Here is a 14,807-nt window from a genome sequence, read left to right on the forward strand (position 1 = left end):
TTCAGAGTGCAAATATGAAAAAGGTGACTGTACGGCTCGCTCTTAAACCTACCACCGCGACATAAATACCACCAACAGGTATCGCCTTGCCGGGGATCATCGCAAATCCTCGCTCCCAGATCCTCCACACTCCCGGCGATACGACACCTTTGCCCACCAAAAATGAACCGCTCCTGCCCCGTGCAGTATTTCGTACTCGGAAATTAGCAAGCCCCTGGGTACGGCTGAAGAACGGGCTCGCTTTACACACCCATGCTTAGCGATAGTACAAAATCCCACTAAAGGCAATGGTTAATTGTCGAGTGCCAGTTAGGGTGATTGCATCTGCCATCTCTCAAAGAAGCTGGAATGCTGTCACTCACTTTGAAATGGCTTGCTGCATTCATCAGTCTAGATGGCACAGAGAAGTTATAGCCGTACAAGCCATATGGAGGATGTAAAGAACAATTAAGTGCTTCCCGAGCAATGGGACTTGATGGGAAAATGTTTCCAGATGCATGTAATCCATACAGCATTTGACTAGCAGAACCGGGTACTTGAAGGCACTGCCCGTTTAAGTCTTCGGATTTACCATTTTTCAGGCTCGTTATGCCGAGGGCAGAGAGTTTTGGCATATCCACCATGAAGTGGGGCAAAGCCGGCGGGCTGGCGCCTCCCAGTTTCTCGTGGCTGGGGAAGACGAGGGACTGCTGCCTCAGGAAGCTCGCGGGGCAGATCTTGTAGTAGAGGGGCAGGCTGAGGCTGTGCAGGTAGGTCTCGGGGCACGGCACGCCGATGTTGCTCGCTGAGAGATGGAAGGCAGGCGGGGAGCACGACGGGGAAAGCAGCGGGTTGAGAGGAGAGGGCGTCCCACCGCTGGAGGTCACTGGAGAAGAGCTGGAGCTCCCACCTGAAACCAGGAACAGAAATCACCCACAGTGATGGCCACAAACGCGGAGCCCTTGGTGGACTCCTGCTCCCACCGCATCTCCATCCCAACACAAAGCAGCCCCGAAGCCAGCTCCTGGAAAATGGGAAGACCTCTCCCTAAGTTACACGTTGCTGTTACTTGGTGCTCGTCTAAGGAATATTCAGACCTGTCCAATGCCATTAATTTGGGTGGGATAATGATGAGGTTCAGTTCCACGCCAACAGGTTCCTGCTGGGTCTGCGCCTCGCTGCACGACCGATAACCTCCTGTTAGACACACACACTTGCCATTTTCAGTTCCCTACTTTTTGTACAAATTATAGGCAGCTTTTCCCCACGTATATAAGAACAAAAAAATGTATTCAGCCTGATGGAGAATTTTTTTGTACCTTCCTGCTCACAGGAATTGACTAATTTTGCTTGGCTTCCCATGCAATTTGAAACACACACTCGACTCCTCTCGGTGTCTGCCGGAGCCTTAAACGCACATGTCATTTTGACATTCTCTTCTCCGAAACGAATCAATGGACACTTTCATAATTTGGTCGAAAAGCGACACCAGTTTACTTCACACGTGGCGAGCGCTCTCGAGGCTGCTCGTGTGTGTAACACCACTGTTCGGCACCGCGCCTCCGAGCAGCGCCTGGAGGGGCAGCTTCACGTTCATCACCACGCTCTTTCAGAGGCTTTTCCCCCCACTTCTTTTTGTTTCTTAACAAAGTCAGCTAGTATATGAAATCTAACAGAAAAAAAAAAAAAAAGTTAAAAAAAAAAAAAAAGTAAAAAAATACCCACCAACAAGAGCAAAAAAACAAAACAAAACAAAAAAATACCAAACCAAACCAAAAAAAAACAAACAAACAAGAAAAAAAAACCAAACACACACACAGATTGAAGACTTAATTGAAGACAAATTAATTTTTGCCAGCTTGCAGAGGATCCTCCAGGTCTGGTAAGCACCATCAGCACCTCTCCGCAATAGCCCTGGAATGCTCGATTTTAGGGTCTCGCCCCTTCGCCACTGATGTCAGCGGCTGCTTGCGGACTGACATCGGTGGGAGAGGACGCAGGGAGCTGGGCTCCTCCTGGTGCACGCATCCTGACAGCCTCCCAGGATTTGTGGGCTTTCAGGCACGTAAAAGGGTGCAACAAAGCCAATATTTGTGAGCATGAGGCAGCAAATGAGTCCCTGTGAAGCTAGCTAGAGCACGGCATGCTTGCTCTAGGCAGTACTGACTTCAAGGTATCCTAAGCAGTAGCATCCCACAGCTCCCAGTACCAGTTTGGGACTGGGAGTAATGGTGGAGAGCACAGAGCAGCCCGAATAGCTGGCCCTTTCTGCCATTTCTACGAGGCTTAAAAATCCCAAGTTTGTTGCCATTTTTTTCTTCATCATATCGTTCATGCTTCGTTTAAATTTGTCTTCTATCTTTAGGGATTCAGGATTTTTATTTCAGCTTTTTTTTTTTTTTCCTTTCTTTCTTCCTTTCGTTTTCATTTTCTTTCATTTTCTCTCTTTCTCTCTTTCTTTCTCTTTCTTTTTCAGAAATGCAATTTTCTTATTAGTGGAAATGGGGATTTTGTTATATTTACATCATTCCAGAAAATTGACCCTTAAAAAAAAATGCCAATTATGTTACAGCTAGTAAAAAAAGAAATCCCAAGAAGCCCTAATATTTTAGCATCTGTATAATAAAAACTGCAAAAGCTGTGCTGGTTTTCTCATTCCTCACTGCAGCCCGTCCATCAGCTCCTCTCCAATCCACAGCCTGCCCAATAGGTTCAAAGAGAGCTTTTTACTTTAGAAATGTTTTTTTTTTTTTTTTCCCTATTTAAATAAATAAATAAAAATAAAAAGTAGCTCTCTTTGCAATCTGGTAAACCTCTTAATTTCTCCAGAGCCTGATTTTTTATCTCTGCTTTTTTTACGCCCATACAGCACGATTTTTTTTTCTTTTTTCTTTTCCAGCATTTTCCTACAGAGACTGGAGTGATTCGGTGTGCGCCATTACAAATTTGAAGAGCTGGTAACATAAAGGAGAGCAAAAACGGCGACTTTAACCCCAAACCGGAGCGCTCCAGGGTGCAAAAGCTCTGTCGGCTTTTCCTTCGGCGCTAACAAAAACCACTTCACAGGAACACCTCCAAAGGCTGCCGGGGGGCTGTAAGAGCCCCCTGCGGGTGCCAGCCGGGGCAGTTTGTGCTCAGTGCTCGGTTTCCCCCCTCCTTGCCCCGCTTTGAGGGGCTGCGGGAGTGCGGCACCGAAGCGGGCGGCCACTTTCCCTCCTGCGGGAAGCGCATTTTTCGGGAAAAAAAAAATAAATAAATAAAATAATAAAAGAGAGGCTGCCGGTGTCCCCCCTGTCCCCTCTTTGTCCCCCCCCTGCCCCGCGGCCGCTTCCCAGGGGCGCTCCCCGAGCATCGCCCGGAGCCTGCGGCCGTCGGGGGCCGTCGGGGGGGCGTCGGGAGCCCCGGGACTCACCGTGGCTGTCGGCGCCGAAAGCCTTGAAGTCCAGGGCGAGGGGGGGCCGCCACGGGTAGGGCTCCAGGAGCCCGTCCAGGACTCCCCTGCGGGCGACACGGGGCTGAGCGCCGCGGCGGGGCCGGGACCCCGACGGGGGGGGGGACGAGCGGCGGCCGTTACCTGTTCCTGCCGGGGTCCCGAAAACCTTTGGCGAAGGGATTCCTGTCGATCTTCAGCTTCGTGATCTGCGGGGGAAGGGGAACGAGAGGGGCCATTTATTGGGGTGTTGTGTGGGGGGGGGCCGGACCCGTGCCCTGCGCCCGTGGGGGCGGCCGCGGGTACCTGCTGGTTCTGGTAGGCTGTCACCGTGGTGAACTCGGTCTCCTGGAAGGAGAAGGTGTGCACCCCCTCGGCCGGCAGCGACTGGATCTGAGCCAGGTCGAAGCGGGAGTCCTGGGCGATAACGTGCACGCGGGGCTTGTACTTGTGCATGGACTGCAGGATGATCTGTGCGGCAGGGAGGGCGCGCTCAGCCCCGACGGCCCCGCCGGGACGAGGCCGCCCCGGCCCTGCCCCGCACCTACGTGGCCCTTGTCGTCCAGCTCGTTGTTGGTGAGCTTCACCCGGTCGAAGCTGACGATCTGCCTCATCCACGTCTCCCCCGAGCAGGGCGAGTCGGGGTGGATGTAGAGCCGCGGCGTGATGCACGAGTGGTCCGTGTTCCCCGCCACCATCCACTGCGAGCTGTGGTAGACGTACCTGGGCCGCCGGCCGCCGTCAGGATCCGCAGGGACCCCCCCAAGTGCCCGCCCCGTCGGTGCCCGCCCGTACCTGTAGCGCTTGGAGTCCACGGGCACCACGTCGATGGCGATGTAGTACTGCTGCAGCGGCTGCAGCCCCTTCACCTTCACCCGCACCGACGGGAACATCCTCCTGCGGGCACGGGGAGGGCGTCAGAGGCGGGGGGGGGGGGGACGCGTTTAAAACGGCGACGAGGTTGAAAAATGAAAGGGAGGTCGGAGAGGGGGGGAAAAATGCATCGAAAGAAAAATGCCGAACGAAAAACACCGAAGGAAAAAAAAAGCAAAAATAAAAGGGGGGAAGCCTCGAGGAAGGAGAAGCGGAGGAGGGAACGAGAGGGGTTGGGGGGGGGCTACGGAGCTGCTGGGGGGGGGGCCCCGCCGCTACCTGCCGGCCTTGGTGATGATCATCTCGGTGCCGATCTCGTGGAACCTCCTCCAGAGCTCGGAGCCCTGCAGCTCCACCTGCACCTCGTCCCTCGCCTCCCGGCTCTCGGCTCCGGCCTTGGGCCGCTTCTCTGCGGGGGGAACACAAAGCGGAGGGGGCGCCGGGGCGGCTGCCGAGCCTGCCCCCCCCCCCCCCCCCTTCCCCTTAAGCTCCCCCCCGACCCCCCGACGCTACCAACCCGGCTCCGGGGCTCTGCGGCTCTGCCTGCAGCCGGCCCCGACGTCCTCGTCGCGCCCGTCGGGCACCTTCCTTTTGGCCGAGCGCCCCACCAGGGCTTCCACCGAGAAGGCGTGAGCCCGGGAGCTCAGCGCCATGCCCCCCTCCCCCGGGCCGGGGCCCCCCCGGGTCGCCGAGGGGCTCAGCGGGGCGGCGGGGCTCCCGGCGGCCGCTCCATGCGGGGTCCCGGCCCGCGCCGTCGGGGGGCAGCGGCGGGGTCCGCCCGCATCCGAGCGAGGCGAGAGGAGGCTGCGGCTCCCGCTGTTTGTTTTGGAAAGTGGTGGGAGCAGGAGAAAGCCGGAGTGGCATTTCGTGGGGCTGGGGCGGGGGAGGAGGGGAGGGAGGGAGGGGAAAGCGGGCGGCGGAGGGGAAGAGCGGGGGAAGAGGAGCCGGCCCCGTCTAGGATCAATAAAAGAGTTACTGTTCTCCATTAAATTGTAAAACTCAAAGAAATTTGACATAATTGCACACTAGGGGCCACTTTTCCAACAAAAGTGCAAATAACGTTTAACCAGAACCAGCACAAAAAAAAAAAAAAAAAAAAAAAAAAAAAGAAAAAGAAAGGGAGGGAGGGGGAATGAGACGGCCGAGGGACGGCTGCGACTCGGCTCTCCCGGCCCCCCCCCGGCCCGGCTGCTCCTCTTCTGCCTCCCCCCGTCGTCAGTTTTTTTTTTTTTTCTTGTTTGTTTTTTAAAGACAGAAAATCCGCCCCAGCCCGGCCCGCTCTGGCATGACCCCCGGGATGTTTCCACGGCCCCGCTTCAAAGCGGCGGCAGCTGCACCGCATTAGGGGCACGAAGCCGGCTGATCCGCCCCCGGAGCCCCCCCCAGCAGCCTCCCCCCCGCGCCCCGCAGCGCCCAAAGCCCTCGGGGGGACGGCCCCGGGCAGGGGAACCGGGGGGGCAACAGGCGGGACCCCCCCCTCCCTGCCGCCCTCGGGGCTGCTACCCGGGCTGGGAAGCACCAAGCCGACCCCAAAAGGAAGGCAGGTCTGTGGGAAGCGTTGGTACAGCACCGGGCAGGGCAGGTGAGCCTTCACCTGAGACCCAAACTGTGCCCCAAACCCCATGCCACGTCCCCAAATGCCCATTTGAAGGATGCTCGTTGCTCTGCTTATGGTGGATTTTTCATACCGATGCTCACGTACACCATTTTTTTCACATCCGTGCATTTCCCCACACATTTACACACCAAACTCCGGCTTTTTCTTGCTGGTGCTGAAGGCCAGAGCTCGGCGCCCAGCTCCGCAGCCTGACCCGGGAGCTGTGAGCGAGCATCCAGGTCTGACAGCGAGGCACAGAAAGATCCAGCTGAGCTCGTCTGGGAAAACTGACAGCACTGCTTCTAATGCCCATCCCTGTCCCCATCCCCATCCCTGTACCTGTCCCCATCCCTGTCTCCATCCATGGGGCAGAGGCTGGCAGAGGGCACGGTGGGGAGGAGGCTGGGACCCGCGGTGGGGTTGGCTGCACCTATGCAGATTTTTGTTTCTTTTTAGGAAGAGAAATGAAGCATTTCATAAACATCATGGTAATGAGAACGGCATCAGCTCGTGGTTTAAAGCCAGGTGAAGCCCTGGTCCTTACTGCAGTACGGCCACGCCGGCTGCGCTCCTCGCGGCGCTGATAGAAGCCAGCTGAGGGCACCGAGTGTGAACTTTTATCTCTGCTGACATGACATATTATTAAAAAGTATTTCAAGTAATCTTTTATTTCCTCAGCATTGCAACACATTTCAAGAACTTGGACGAGGATCAACCGACCCTTTTTTAATTTCCTACAATGAAAAATAAAACAAAAATAAAGCACAACCGAGATGATATAATCAGGAACATTTTGGAGGTTTAGGTCAAATTAATATGTCAGGGAAGTGTTTTCAGGGGCCTTGGAGAGCTTTAATCCGTCAAGGACTGACTCAGAGCGTTCTCAGGCTTTGTAATCTTATTGTCTTTACCAAATTATGTGGTGGTATGTAATATATTACCGTCATCAGAAAATCGAGCAAATAATCATTTGGCATAAAGTTCAGATTAACTAACTTAATTTTAAAGCAAGCGTTATACAATACCCCAGAAATGTTTGCTTAACTTTAAAATGATCTTTTACTACTGACCATTAATCTGGTAGAGCACACAGGTAAATTCCAAACACAGACTTTTCTGGTCGTTTTTTGGGCAGATTTTGAGGCGTTTAATTATGTTCAAGCAGCGCTTGGTTCTGCCAAGATTTACTTTGCATTCAACAAAGCAAAACACACAAACAAACGAGCACCAAACTGAACTTGACTTGTGGCTTAGGGGCAATATGTGACACTTAAAAGCCACGTGCTCTGCATTACACGTCTAAAGCTTGAATCTTTTGTATCTCCACCTGATACGTCGTAGGTTTATGTAAAGCTGTGAATATAAATTTGGTGCTGAAACTTCTTCAGGTTCAATGGAAGGACTGGGAAGGACGGTTTGTTCTCTGCTTCAAGAACTGTGAGCAAGAAAATCTTTCCTTTTATGTTTTGAAAAATAAAAAACCCTTTTCTGGTCTTGCAAACCTGTACATTCCTTATGATGCTAATAGGAAAGATGCTCGCAGCTAATAGCAGAATGACAGAATAGAAAACCCCTAAAATGGACTAGAAATCATATGCTAACAAATATTTTGACTATGACAACAGAACTGGTAGCATTGTATCTTTCATCTGTGTCGAACCCCTTCAAAACTGCCTGCTCTCCCTGTTCCTAACTGAGACCTTTAGCGGTCAAAGACAAGCACGGCATGTCCTGGGGTCATTTTTTTTTTTTGGCAGCCCTTTTTGCAGCTGGTGCTGCCCTCCAGGTGGTTTCTAACCAGGGAGGCACGGCTCTGTGTCACCCTGTGCCTCCACAAAGCCCTCCTGCGCCTGCTTGCTGAGCCTGGGTCTTCTGACCCTGGGGTATTTTCCTGCCATGTAAACATCAAGGAGCACGCTTCCTCCAATCTCACAGGGGCAAACCTGACACGGAGGAAATGCAAGCTAAAATCTAATATTCCAGAGAGCAAGCGATGGCATTTTCTTGAAAGAAAAACCCCTTACGAGTGGCAGCGTGCTGCCATCAGCTGCTGCTATCGGCAGTAGAGGGGGAGGTGAAATTTGCCATGGGGCAGCCTCACGGCTGTCTCAGGACCAGCTTCGGAGTGTCCTGGCTGACCAGGACCAGCTTCTGGCCGTGTTTGTTGACCAGGACCAGCTTCTCACCATGCTGGTGACCCGCAGGCTGCAACCCAAGCAGAGGTGGAGCTGAGCTGCAGCATCTCCGTCCTGGCTTCGGTGGCACTCGCCTCTGTAAGCACCAAGCAGTAATTTTAATGAGTGTGACTGCCACTTCATTTGAATCATTAAGTGATTGCTTATTAACAGAGTAATGAATATTCCTAGCAGGCAATCACGGAACAAAACGCTCCCAAGGACGGAGTAAATCCCAGCAGGAAACACCCGTAGTAGCTCAGAGCGGCACTTATGAGATTGTTTCCCCTCAAGTGCTCGAATGTCAGGTCCCACAGCATAGCTTTAATTTCGCTCTCACTCTAATTTGGCCCCTGATGAACTCTTATGAACCCCGGCCTGGGATCCGGGCGAGGTGTGAGGACCAAACCGAGGTGTTGCAGAGCCCAGGGGCGAGGGGTGAGGAGTGGTGCTGAGCAGCAGGGTGTGACCACACACTGGTGCATGCTGTGAGCACGGCCAGGGCTCTGGGATTTCCACATTGATTTTGGGAATCAGGACGTGGCACCCTCCTAGGATGGCCTTCTCCTTCCCCTCCTGCCACATGCGCTGTGTGCTAAAGGTACGTTAAAATCCATCTCCGTTATGTTGTTTTATACATTAGAATAAAACAAAAGGTTGTAGAGGGAATAGGATTAAGCTCTAAGGAAACGATTCAGTGAAGTAGAAACATTATATGTCGTATTTGGGGAAAGTTAAACCGAATTAGGTGCCTCGGATCACTTTGTGGTGAGGGGAGGGTGGGTGGTGTTCCCCACCTCACCCCGGGAGGTCGAACGCTCACCTGCTGCCTGAGACCCTCCCGAGACCACCACCACGGTGGGGCAGAGTGGTGGGGGCTTCTGCCCCACATCCCACTGCAAAAACAGCACTTTTTCTGGAAAAGCAAAAATTTCTTGGCTCCTTTCTGCGAGGAGCATGTGTAGCAGCGCCTTCCCTACCCAGCTCCTGCCTGCAGGATGCTGTTGGTGACCTCTTCCAAGTCCTGCCATGCTTCCAGGCATATTTATGGGGCCGGGGCAGGCTTTTCTGGTTTCTGGTGGGAATGGGGGTCATGGGCATCCCTGTGGGAGAGGCATGGGAGGAAGGAGGAGCATCTCCCCCCGGGAAGCCCGCACCAGCCCTGCCCCTGTGCCCGGCTGTCCCAGCCCCGTGTCTTCTCCAGAGGTTCTCCAGAGCACCGAAATACATCCCAGAAATAGCCCCTTCCCCCTGCCAAGGCAAGGGGAACATTCCTGCCGTCTTGAACTCCTCCCGTAATGCTTAAAGAAAATACTTCAAGAATGTGTAATAATCGGGGATTTGGAGAGAGCAAAATTAACCACAGGGATGAAGCGGAAAACCTCCAGAATGGCACCAAAATGTATCCTGTCCCACTTCACCACGGGGAGGAGTTGTGGGGTGAAGGACGGGGCTGGGGGACCTGGGGGACACCCCCCCTCCGCCCCACACTTCTCTGAGCACAGCAGGGACCTGCGAGCGCTCTCCATTTAACTGCCAGGGGAACCACACCGGAGAAGGGAAATTAAAAATAGTGCTGGGGAAGCTGATTTGGGGTTATCCTATATCCCTGCGCAGGAGAGGATTGCTGGGGCCGCGTTTCCTGCCCTTTGCATCCCGGGGTCCAGCCGGCCCCGGCGGGGCGTTACAAGCAGCCCGTCCCTCCACGGAAAGGCACCTGAAGGCAGAAAAGCCTTTTTAAGGAGGAAAGTGAGGTTATTATTTTTTTTTTTTTTATGAAACACAGCCTACATCCTGGTTTGCTTCACTGTAAATCCTAACGGGGTGCCTTGGGAGAAAGGTTCTTTGACGGTCTGCACCGCACGGCCTGAAAGCAAAGCTGGCCAAAGCATCCTGCGATGGCCAAGGTTTGGGGCTGGGGAATACGGCTGGATTTGTTACCAAGTGGGTCCACAGCACATGTCCCAGCCAGGATCAGGCACCTGAAGTGGTGCTCATTGCTGTCGGGGCCAGTAGTTGCACCTCCTTTAATAGGATTTACTAAAACCAGGCCCTTTTATTAGGCTGTGATAGCTGCCTCTCCCTTACTGTTGCCGTCCCAGAGGCATCCCAGAGCTGCTTTTCCCTGTGCTGGCTGCCAAAATCCTTCTTGGGGATGTGGTTGAGTCCCTGGCCTGCTTGGACAACTGTCCCCAGTGCCCCCACCTGGGGTTCCCAGCTCCCATGCGGAGCCTTTCTGGGAGAGCCGTGAGCCTGGAGGTAGGCTTAGGAAAGCTTTCCTGTGGGATGCTCGGTTATTTATTGCTTACGCAGCCACCGCAGGTTACTGCAGCTCCATCTCACCAAATCCTGGCAGCTGCGATAGGTTTTGCTCCTCAGTCCTTCGCTGGGCCTGGTGAAGGTGTATCCGAACACAACACAATGATTTATCCCCGATCCCACTGGCTCTGCTGCACAGCGCTTTGCCAACAGGTTATTTCTGACCGATTTCTTTCCACTGTGCACCAACCGAGTGCTTTGCAGCAGCCAGTTCGAAGGCAGGTCGGAGACGTGGTGGCGGTGATGAATTTTCATTCCTCAGCTCTGTGTTGCTATTCTCTCCTCGGTTATTGCAGCTGATTACTGCTGCAAATGCAAACAATGCTGGGAAGAGAATGAAAGCTTGGAAAAGGGATTGCGTTCGGGAGGACAATAAATCAGAAGGTTTGCAAGGAAGCTTTCAGTCATCTTCTGAGCACTGATGTGCTTTTGAATTGTTAGCTGGCACTTCGGTTAGGAAGAGACTTTTGAAATTAAACAGAAAAGATACGATCTTAATATTTCATGAGACCTGCCAATACAAATATCTGTCAGCAGATGTGTAAAAGAACAGCTTTAAAAAAAAAAAAAGGGAAAAGGATCACACGCCATCTTCTAAGGAGAGTGATGTCACCCCCCGACCAAGCTATATATTCTTTGTATTTGAAATTAAAACCTCATGAACTCTCATTGCGAAGCTGGGTGAAACCCTGTTTTTCCCGAGTTTCCCCTTAGGGATGAAGGATATTATTTTCTGCTTTTAATTTGAAGCAATAAATAAGCGAGATTGGCTTGCCACCCGACGGCACCATCTGAGCTGTGCACAAGCAGGAAACGCAGCCCGGGCATCTTAACGTGCAGGTAGCTGCCATGCAAAGGCTGCAGAGAAGGCTGTCTGAGGCTGGTGTTGCTGTCGTAAGAGAAAACCAGCGTTAGCTGAACTGGTCAGCAAGCTTCGCGAGGGATTTCAGATCAGAGAACAGGAAAATCTGTCTCCGTGGTATTATCCGCGCTTCCAAAATTTCCTTCTGGCTGCACTGGGTCACAGACCGCCGACTGTAAATTATACAGCAAGCAATCGAACGATCTTTTTCAATAAGGAAAGAAGAAAAACACGCAATGATTTAATATACGAAGCAGTTCGATGTATGGGTTCCTTTTGTTCACAAATGCGGACAGTTCTGTTGAGATCCCAAAACCACTCCAAACCTTCCAAATTAGCAAATAACCATCTGGTCCAGTGGCTCAACACCTTCCGTAGCCATAAATCCAAATCCCAGCCACATTATCAGGGGATTTGCTCTGAAAAACCAGCTCGGGCCTTGGGTAATGTGAAAACAAGGTGGGACGGGGAAGGGCGCAGGGGGAGCTGCGGCTGGGGGCGGCGCAGGGTCCGTGGAGCACCGCTGGGTGCCTGGGGCGAGCTGGGACACCCCGCTGAGTCTCCTCCTGTCCCAACACCATGGGTTGCTCCACATGTGCTAGCTCCAAGCCTTGGAACATGTTCCTGAGTTTGCCATAGCTAACACGGACGTGGAGCAGTGCCCACCAGGCGTGCTTTCCTCTCTAAGGTCTAAGGTTTTAGATAAGATGCAATTTAAAAAGTATCAGTAAATAAGTAATATCCCTAAAAGGACTCATCTGCAGGCAGAAGAGCCCCCAAATCCTCATAGTGGCTGTGTTTCTGGACACCATGCCCCAGGAACTCAAATCAGTCCTTGATCTATCGCATCTGCCTTTATTCATCCTCTGCTCTGCCAGTCTTGGCCACAAGTCTGAGTTACGATTGTAGCTCACGCACAAAAAATTTGCCTCTTCCTCACCCTCAAGACCTGGAATAAGCCGCTGAGTCTGATTTTGGACCTGCAGCTAGTTTCAGCCATCAGAAAAGTCGTGTATTCGTTGCACATCTGGTTGCGTTTGCGGTCGATATTACCTTTCAGTGCTGCTCAAGCCTGTCCGTGCCCATTAGTTACCAGAGCAAAGAGCCCCTCCACGTGCAGAAGTCCACTGTGGGCAACCTGGAGGCCATTTTGCATTTAAATATTATTGGTAATTCATTACTAATTGTATGCTAAGAGCAAGTGTGGCATTAAACCAGACAGATAGCAGAGCTGGCACCAAGGTTTTGGTGTGGGCACCTTCCAGCTGGTGCCCGCAGCCCCTTGCAGGCAGCTCGTGGAAGGGCAGAGGGGTTCCTTGAAGCTGCAGGGCGAAGGACTATGTATGTTATCTGGATTTCTTCCTACATTCTCGCATCTGCTCAGTTTTATTATCCCGTATCCCACAGACTTCAAGCGCTTCCACACATAGCGGAGTTAATCCCGCGCAATGAAAACCAAGGCGAAGCTCAGCAGCCATGCTCACAAACGCGTGCGGCCCCGCTTTCCGCCCTGCACATCTCCTAACTCGGGATCTTTGGGACCTCCCCAAGAAACTGCAAATGCAGTGAATCACGGAGGAGTCAGGAAAGCTTCAATTACAGCTCCGCTTTGCTGTTGGAGGGCAGGGAACAACTCCGTCCTTTATTTAATGTGCTTCCACCACCACTTTCCCAGCGCTGCGGCAGCACGTGCTGTGGCACTGCGTTGCCCAGCTCAGTGTGTTTTGTGTTACCCGGTCCGTGCAGCTGGAGGCTGGAGGTAAGAGGACTGAAAAATGCGTTATCCACTGCTCGTGAGAGTGCAGGGCATAGCCACGGTACCTGGAGTGAATCTGCGCTCCACCAGCTAGAGAGAAATAAATACTCAGCTGACAGCACGGTGATTTATTTTTCTGTAATTTATATCAATAAAGCACAAGGAGGAAGGTTTGTAGAAAATGAATAGGAGAAATCTTGCCGTTTAATCTCCATTGCTGGCAAATAAAGATGACTGCCAGAAAAGTGGGTCGGAGACCTGGGGCTGAGCTGTGCGGGGCTGAGCACGGGGCTCCTGCTGCTGGCGTGGCAAACAGGACTGTGCGCTTCTGGGGCGGCTGCTGCACGAACAGACCCCACTTTGAAAACTGTCCTCCTTTGTTTACCTGCAGAAAAATGAGGAACACGTTGAGAATAATTTGTAAGACAAAAAGAAAAGCCTTAATTTAGCAAGCGCTTGGTTCAGCAGCTAATATTAACTGCACCGCGCTACCAGGAAAGCCTCCTGCCGGGGTTTCGCACGTGCAGGAGACGCTGCTGCTGCTGCAGGGAGCTCCCGGGCAGCTCCTCAGTCATGAAGTTACAGAAAAGTTCTCAGTTTAAAGGAAGAAAGTCAAATTAAAAACATGTAATGCGTTCTGTCTTGCCCTCCGTGCCTACAAATTGCAGCTCAAATCACTGTAATCAAGTGCAGTCGAAGGCAAACAGTATTTGTTACTTTCTGCAGCTTGTTTCCCCTCTCCCTCCTGTCGGGGGGTTCTCAGGTTTTCCTCTGCTTGTTGCCCAGGGCCTCCTCTCGTCTTGCTGGAAGTTTAAAAGCAAGGAGGGGAAATAATAGTAAATATTATTGTTTTTTTGTTATTAAAGGCACAATAAATCCAGGGGCAACTACAACAACTGAAATCTTTTCAACTAAGATTTTTATCTGTGTTTGATTTTTTATTTTTATTTTTTTTGATTAAAATAGGTGCCTTGGATTAAGTTTTCCTTTGAGGCTGCTGAGTCGGTGTCATTGGGGCTCTCAGAGCAATAGCCTAGGAAAACAAGTGACAGAACTGCATTTAGTGATAATCCTGATATTCACAATTTGTTAAATTATTTGTCTTTGCTTGTTTCCATTCTGTTTGTAGTTTGTGCCTAACCTGCACTTGTAGAAGGCTTTTATGCTTTGATTTCTCCAGCTACTGAAGGATTGGTGTAACAAGAGCCAGCAACTGCTTATAACAGACAAATTCACTGACTGCTTTCATAACGAAGTGATGGGGTTTGCCTGTGCTGGGATTTACCTGAGCTATGGCAGTTAAAAGAAAGTTGTGGTTCTCCTGATCCAACTACATCACGTTGTGTCTTGAATGTTTCTGCAAATAATTCAGGGAAGAGATTTATTAAAAAAAAAAAAAAATTAAAAAAATGTAAATGAATAATTAGTAATAATAGTAATAATAATAACTTGTACTAAAATAGCCTAGCTGCTGGGGGAAAAACCAAACAAACAAATAGACTTTCAGCTCTCATATTTAGGAAGAGATTTAGGAAGGCTTTGGGCAGGGGTTAGGGTTTGGGCAGGACACCCAAACCCTCGGGGCTGTGGCACACGAGCTGAGCGAGGAGCTCAAATTCAGCATCACTTCTGAGGCCACTGAGCTCTGAGCTGGGCTTGTTTGGGTTTAGGGAGGCAGGAGCGTGAGGAAGGCAGGTGAGCCCGGGGTCCTGCACGTGGTGTAGGGTTATATAGTATAGGTTATATATTATATATTAGGGTTATATTATATATGCTGCGGGTTATATCACGCTGCACGGAGCGTGCTGATGGCAGTG

At 51.6% G+C, this 14,807-nt stretch overlaps 1 protein-coding gene across 1 annotated transcript; it reads right to left on the reverse strand.

Moving 5' to 3' along the window:
- Positions 1-278: 278 nt before the first annotated feature.
- Positions 279-4,935, reverse strand: TBX22 (T-box transcription factor 22; the record flags this gene model as incomplete). Its single annotated transcript, XM_084293967.1, has 8 exons — positions 279-889; positions 3,392-3,477; positions 3,554-3,618; positions 3,716-3,880; positions 3,958-4,132; positions 4,205-4,306; positions 4,562-4,691; positions 4,800-4,935. The coding sequence occupies 8 exons, from the start codon at positions 4,933-4,935 to the stop codon at positions 279-281; spliced, it is 1,470 nt and encodes a 489-aa protein (XP_084150093.1).
- Between the last annotated feature and the right edge of the window lie 9,872 nt (positions 4,936-14,807).

Source organism: Netta rufina (genome assembly GCF_964035555.1).
Source record: "Netta rufina genome assembly, chromosome: 12".
NCBI classification, from domain to species: domain Eukaryota; kingdom Metazoa; phylum Chordata; class Aves; order Anseriformes; family Anatidae; genus Netta; species Netta rufina.